This window comes from Amblyomma mixtum, chromosome 2 (genome assembly GCF_055824585.1).
Source record: "Amblyomma mixtum isolate Tamu chromosome 2, ASM5582458v1, whole genome shotgun sequence".
NCBI classification, from domain to species: Eukaryota; Metazoa; Arthropoda; class Arachnida; order Ixodida; family Ixodidae; genus Amblyomma; species Amblyomma mixtum.
This window is the reverse complement of record NC_143013.1, coordinates 256,595,819-256,603,523: the sequence shown is the minus strand read 5'-3', so window position 1 is coordinate 256,603,523 and position 7,705 is coordinate 256,595,819. Positions and strand designations below refer to the sequence as shown.

At 47.4% G+C, this 7,705-nt stretch overlaps 1 protein-coding gene across 1 annotated transcript in view; it reads left to right on the top strand.

Moving 5' to 3' along the window:
• Nucleotides 1–6,498: 6,498 nt before the first annotated feature.
• LOC149363640 (uncharacterized) overlaps nucleotides 6,499–7,705 on the top strand; it is a 30,354-nt gene continuing 29,147 nt past the window's right edge. The window contains exons 1-2 of the mRNA XM_089568581.1: nucleotides 6,499–6,795; nucleotides 7,330–7,420. Of these exons, the coding sequence (XP_089424707.1) occupies nucleotides 6,583–6,795; nucleotides 7,330–7,420 (304 nt within the window). The 5' untranslated portion in view covers nucleotides 6,499–6,582. The remainder of the gene's footprint in view (nucleotides 6,796–7,329; nucleotides 7,421–7,705) is intronic.

Below are 7,705 nucleotides of genomic sequence, written 5' to 3'. Positions count from 1 at the left end.
GCTTCTAACATTCCTCCGTTCAGTGCCGTGGTACGTCCGTTCTACTCCTATTCTTGCGAACCGGACTAGGGAAACAAAATTCGCAGGGACAATAATTTAAATATATAGGGGCATATTTATGAACAGCTCTCGCAACTACTGCTTCGGGAGGGTGGGTATTGTTTTTAAAATGGATTTGTTGAACATCAATCAGCTTGGAAAATATCTGGCGTAATGTGCCGTCGCTTCTTTGAAATGCACCTCTGAGCAAAAGAAATGCCAGCTACTTATTTATACAGCCGCCCCCTTGACTACACATTGGCTGCATGGCCATGCTTTACCTGGGCTCCATTAATTTACCTGTATATAAGATTCGGCCATTAGCCATTGTGTTCCATTTCATATGCTGCCAACCTGGGTCGCATACATTCGAGATGTGCTCTCGAAATTTCCTAAAAAAAATTGTGCGGATTGCGCTGGAACGCCGACTGGCATTTGACCCTCCACGGAGGTATCGCACCTTTCGCAGAGGGCCCTTCTAACCCCGACCTTCGTGCCCTTGCCTGAACGCTAGGGTGACTACTATGGGGGTCCCGCAATCCACTGGCAGCCATCACTGGCCACCTACCGCACAGTGGATGATGAGTGTGCTCACACTCTGCCATTTGCCCGGTGATGTGACGGGGTGCTAAGGGACCTTATATAGGTGTAAGGTCCGTACGTAGCAGAACAGAGCAGACCGTGTCTCTGAACACGGGCGCGGCTGTTGTAAACATTACGAATGGCGGAGAAGAAGAGGACGAAGGCTGATCATCATACCACCGGACCCCTTTCGTTGCGTCCTCCAATCTGTCAGCCTATACCCTATTAATACTCCTTTTCCTCTAAAACTCCCAATCATTCCAACAGTTCACCGCCTGTGTCTTGGCCACTCCCCTGTAGTGGGTATGTGCCATTCCACTTTAGGCCAACCAACCCACCAACCAACCGTTCGCCATTTCGCACAGCGAAGAAGTGATGGTCCGGCGGCGCAGTTCACGGCAACGGCGGCTCCGACGAAGAAGCATAGCCATGAGTGCGAGAATGAAAACTCGTGATTTCACCGATCGAACATCCGGCCTCCGCCACTGTCGGTATAATATGCCATGCCAACAGAAGTCAACAACAACAACGACGATCCACATAGCCGGCTGGACATGGACGCTCGGCTGCGCCGGCTCACCGACTGGCGGACTTCGTCCACGCCTCCTTGTGGCCCTGTCACAGACTCGCTACTCCGCATCCACAAAGTCTCAATGGCAACGCTCCCATCGTGGGTACCAACCTACACGTCCGAACCCGCAGGTACTAGCCTTAGTGCTTCCTCTACACCTCTCAACGGCTCTCCAACTCTTTCACCGGTCCGCCCTGCGTGTCTCGGCACCCCTTAAAGGGTTGATGCACTCGCCCAATCTGCGCTCGCGTGTGCTAAATGAGCGTGGAGGCCTATCCTGATACGGGGGCCCATATCCTTTCACAAGACGCGATTTGGAATGATGTGACGTCCGAAATGCTGTCTATCGTAGCCGCATTTTGCAAGTGCAGGGTTGGAATGTCGGTGTAGAAAGTTGCAACTGAACGAACAGTTGAAGATTAAAGGCGGCGTTTTCAACCTCGATGAAAACAGTCGTATTTCTTTACTGCGTAGCTTGACAAGGTGATGGGCTTAATCTGCCGTACGAGTGTGTCTGCGCCGAAGGAGTACGACATGCGACGCCACTTCACATCCTGTCATTATGACAAGTACGCTGCGTTAACTGGAAAGATGCGTGGCGACTTAGTGGATCAACTGAAGGTGTCACTGGGAGAAGAGCAAAAATTTTTTGTAAACCTTGTGAGAGTAGCTGAAGAAGCGATGAGATCAAGCCTAATTATTTTCCGTCTAATTGCAGGATGTGCAAAACAATGCACTGATGGGTTATTTGTGAAAAACTGCTTGCTCTAAGCCGCAGGCGTCATGTTCCCCATCATGAAAAACGAATTAGAATATATAAGCTTATCATCCAATATGGTTACGGAGAGAATTACTTAGTTAGGCCACCACAATCAAAACAAATTAAACAACCGTTGTCGGGACACACGACAGCAATGACATTAGAGATAGCACCCAGTATGCTATTTTATTAGGGGCATAAACAAAAATCTCAGCGTGACAGAAGAGCTACTGGGCACTGTCTCAAAGGCACCACTAAGGAGAGGACATCTTTTGGATGCTTGAAGGAGTGGTTGAAGGCACCGGCTTGTAGTTTTAGCGGATGGTGGATGCGTGGAAACCGACACTGCTCCAATAATGGTCGGAAGCAGGAGCGGCTTTGTCAGAGACTTGCGAACTAAGCTTCAAGGCGTCGGGATCGCTGAACAGTTTGAGGCAGTGCATTGCATCTTACACCAAGAAGCACTATGGACTGAACATGAAATCTGTCATGGACATTGCGTTCGACACAGTGAACTTCATTCGTTCAAGAGCGCCTAACCGACGTCAGTTCTACCCTCTCTGTTACAAGAGGAACCGTGCAATCATAAGGAGGTCCTATACCACACGGACGTGGGCTGAGTGAGCCGCCGAAGAGTGCTCAGAGATTTTTTGACCTCGAAGAGGAAATCAACAGCTTTAAGAGGGAGAAAAATAGTCCAATTGTTGAGCTGCCGTACAAGAAGCGGCTTTGTTATCTTGCCACTTCTCACGGACATATGCGATCTCCTGAACACCGCGAACGTAAAATTTCAGGGACAAGAAAAGAAAATGAACGAGGACGTTCCTGCATTTAAGGTCATGCTTCAGCTCTGGCAACTCAACATAAAAGCGTATAAGCTGGACTGCTTTCCAACTCTGATAGGATAGGATAGGATAGGATAGGATAACTTTATTTGGCTCTAGCACCAGTGCTTTTTTTTTATGTGGTCAGATGAGTCCATCCGCAACGGTCGGTTGCCCCTATTCCAGGGCTCCGCTGGATGCTGCCGTCAGCTGAGCTCGCCGTATCAAACCGATCTGGTCATCGCGGCAGTCGCTGGAGAGCAGACCCTCCCATTGCTCCACACTTGGGTTTTGTATAACTGGGACGATGTCGACTTTTTGACGTGCCCATGTGATGTGATACAGTGTAGGTTTTTCATGGCACCACGGACAATTGTGTGCGTAAAGTGTGGGGTGAATTTTACTTAGTGTGACACGTTGCCCAGGAATCTTGGGATGTTTTCGCATGTTTCCTCCCTAACCTCGAGGAAGAATTCAAAATATGTTTTGAAGCTATCCGCAACATCTCTGAACTCTTCGAAATAATCGCTGCGCAATTATTTCCTACCCTACGCTGCGCGAGTCAACTATGCCCGATTTTAAATGAGGCTTATTGAACTTTAAACAAGCGTGATATTACAACAGAACTTTGAAGACGTAGGTATCCGAGAGTTTTACACTTTTTGAGATATGACAATTTAGTCAACTATACATTTATGCTATACAGCTATACAGACTACCATACATGCTACAGCTTTTGCAAGAAATATAAAGGGGTTTCGTTCTAAGCCACGCAATGATGACGTTTTAAAAGCCTTGAAGTCCTAAGCTCAGCAGGGAAAGGACGAGATTCTCTGTATCTTTCGTGATATCTGGAACATTGGCGACACATAAGGAGCCGCACTGCGTGACAGAGAAAAAAACCTCTTGGGCTGTACACTTGAGATAAAATGTATGTTTTTCATGGCACGTATAAATGTAATAAGGCTAACTTTTAAAGGGACACCGAAGACAACTGCATGAAATGGTTGTTTTGAAGTAAAATAGATTATCCGGCTCGTTCTGGGTTTCTTGAGGTTTGCACGATAAGAAATTACGAATTTATGAGTGATAAAATTAAATTTAAAAATTTTCTCCCCCTCGAATCCTAATTGGGACGTCTACACCTAGGCAGATTGGTTGCCACCGTTTCGAAGAGAATGGCCGTAAATCCTAGCCTCTGGAATTTGTTCCCGATATCGGTGTCGACACATCGCAGCTACTATCGAAGTTGACTGATGTCCACACCTGTATTACATTGTTTCTCTTTTCTCGCTTCAGAAAGGTCCGTTTGCTGCGAAAGGTACATTTGTGTGATTATAACACGGTAGCCTATCTGTTGAGGCCACTTCGACGTGCCCTTGTACAAAAGTTTTGAATATTAGGAAACTATCAGGTACTGGTATAGAAATACTGAAGGTAACTGTTCATAGTTCCGACATGTAGCAAAGTTTTTCTTTTCTAGTGTTTCCATCGCTCGCATGGAGAAGTTAAGATTGCCATCGAAAACCAATGGGGAATGCTTTTGACGGCAGCAGAAACATTAATAGCGAAAAAATTTAATACTGCCGATGGCAGATCTGCTGATGTATTGATCGTTGTAGTGGTATTTTACAGCATATGAAAAACTGGTGCTCATGAACTCTTTTGCGTTCAAAAATGATTTCGTTCAGAATTCTTGGGTATGTTTCTCCTTACCGTTTCTTTAAGCCTTGGCAATTAGCGCAGCATACAAGGCAACTATCAAAATCTCTTAATTCTGCAGAACCCGAGTTGATTAAATTATGTAGTTAACATGAATGAAAAATAACTTGTTAAATGATTAAATGGATACGTTTAAAACTAACTGATCAAAGTAATTAATTGCGTAAATTAGAAATTTCTTTCATATATAATTATTTTATCGAAACTATGATTTAGTTAGTTATAATTTAAATAAAGAACAAGTAAAATAAATTCCATTAAATCAGCATTTAATAATTTTTGTGATTCATTTATTGATTGAATAAATTAATTAGTTCAATGAGTGAATTACTTCACTTCTTCGTCGGTAATTTATTCTGATTAAATTACTTAATCGTTGGTTAACCTTCACTTAATACAATATTGTCACGGCTAGACAGTCGGGACGGCCGCGTATTCGCCAAATGCAGCCTGTACAGCCAAGGCTTGAAACCACGGTGAATTGATCACGGTGACTGAAGATTGTCACAACGGCTTACCTAAAAGGGATAATAAATCCTCTTAAATGGCGTTATATGCCACTAAGCATCACGATTTGCGACCTAAAAGGGAAAAAATGGAAAAAAATGAAATTAAAAAAACAATAAAATTACAGTACAGAGAGCGGAGTCGAACGGCCGACCCTCCATACGCAACACGTGCCTCTAATCCACTGCGCCATAGCGGCGATGTCAAGCCGCCGTTCTGAATGAATATTTATAACCAGCCTTAATGTGGCTGCTACCTGCCGGTGGGCGGCGCTGTCATCGCTGGCTGTACCGGCTGCATTTGGCGAACACGCGGGACCGGCCAGGACACGTTATACTGTGAAGCGCCAGGCAGCAGCGGACTCCCGAGGGCACCACACAGAAGAGACGACGAAGAAGAAGCACTGCCCGCCACCATGGCTAAGGCTAGCCAGAATACCAGTTAAGGCAGTTCGGCCGGGAGACGGCGCCACGAGAGTTTCCAGGAATGTGGCGGTATATGGTAAAGATTATTTATTATTTAATTAATATTGTCGTGTGCTTACTACACGCTCTATCAACGAGACCAACGTCTTAAAAAGTGATGGAACCGAAGTTAGAGCAAAAATCACGACCCTGAAATTTTTTGTTAGGAGAAGGTAAGTGACGCCAACCAAGTAAAATACAGGAAAAACACGACGTTTCGGGACCGGCTCGGCCCCTTCTTCACGGTGTGACTACGGGCGAGCGCAGCTTGGCTTTTTAAGCCCCTGTGTGGAGGACCTGCGGGTCAATGGCCGCAGCCCATGGACGTAGGATGAGGGGAGAGTCCCCAGGGAACGATTAACATTCTCTCGTGTTTGCTGTATGTGCCACGACTCGAGTAGAAGCCTCCTGCGTGGGTTAGCTTCCGTTTCCAATACAATGGTGCTGTCGAAGTCAATTGGGTGGTCACACCCTTCACAGTGTTCGGCCACGGCGCTGCGTTGGCGATTCATGTGACGGACGTCCGCTTTGTGTTGGTTTTGCCTTTAGCCATTGCGTTGAATTCCACATGCTGCCAACCTGGGTCGCATACATCCGATATGTGTTCTCAGAATTTCCTAAAAAAAAATTGTGCGGATTGCGCTGGAACGCCGACTGGCATTTGACCCTCCACGGAGGTATCGCACCTTTCGCAGAGGGCCCTTCTGACCCCGACCTTCGTGCCCTTTCCTGAGCACTAGGGTGACTACTAAGGGGGTCCCGCAATCCACTGGCAGCCATCACTGGCCACCTACCGCACAGTGGATGATGAGTGTGCTACCACTCTGCCATTTGCCCGGTGAGAGCATGGGGTACTAAGGGACCTTATGTAGGTGTAAGGTCCGCACGTAGCAGAACAGAGCAGACCGTTTCTCTGCACACCGGCGCGGCTGTTGTAAATATTACGAGTGGCGGAGAAGAAGAGGACGAAGGCTGATAATCATCCCACACCGTTGGGAGCGCAAGGCGGATCGGCTAAGTATTGGGTGGCTTGTCCTGTTTTTGTTTTTCCCCCTGCGCCTTTGCGCATTTTGTCTTGTGTAGATAACGCACGCAGTTCGCTTAACTGAGTTGATGTCTACGCAGTCTGCCGGCCGGGGGAGCTCCCCCTGGTCGGCTTCCCTATCGCCTAATGAGATGCCTCTGGAGGCTTTTCAACGCACAGGCGTCCGCAGCATTCCTGTGGCGCTGGTGCCGAAGGATGGTGGTGCCATCAAAATGTCCAACCCAGGGTCTGTTCGAGCTGCTCTCCAGGCAGCCACGTCCCTATATGAGGAAATTTCTGAGGTGAGGCAGTTTGGACGCGGCGGGATACTGTGCCGTTCCCAAGACCTATCCTGCGTAAAGGATCTTCTAAACTGCGCATCCTTTGGATCTATTCCGGTTAACAGCTTTATTGCTTCCCATCTCGCCTGCACAAAAGGTCTAGTCCGTGGCGTCGACTCCTGTATGTCTCCGGTGGAGACCCTTGACCTTCTCTCAGCGGCAGGCGTTGTTGCTGTGTACAGATGTAGCCGGGAAGTGAATAACGTGCGCATACCAACCGAATCAGTCATTGCCACTTTTGCTGGTACTTCCTGCCCGTCAGAAATTAAAGCATGGCCACTGATCTTCCGGGTCGATCCCCTTCCATCAAAGCCACTGCAATGTAACAACTGCTGGCGATATGGACATAGTGCTGGTGGTTGCAAGTCCACCTTGCGATGTTGCAATTGCGGCAATGACCATGCATCGACTGCATGCACCGAACAGGAGGTTAAGTGTTGCCTTTGCGGGGGTGATCACGCTGCAAATTCCCTGGATTGCCCTTCTCGGGCTCAGGAATCTCAAATTGTTGAGTTAATTGACCGCAAACGCTGTTCGCGGCGTGAAGCCATAATTGAAATTAAAGAAAGAGCGCACGGCTATGCGGGTGTGGCAGCCCGCTCAGGTGTCGCCCTCGATGCATCTGTCTCGCAGGCCATAGTGACTGCTGTAGAAGCCTCAATGACGAAAATGATTGAAAAGATTGTATCAACTGTCACAGAGAGCATCTCAAACGCTCTCGCTACGCAGATTACTCAGGCCATGCAATCTGCAATATCTTCACAGATGACACGTTTGCCATCGTTGCTTTCTCAACCTTCATTACCGGTCATATCGCTACCCCAGGAACCAGTTAGTCCTGATGCTCCTATTATTAGCTCCGGCGTTTCGA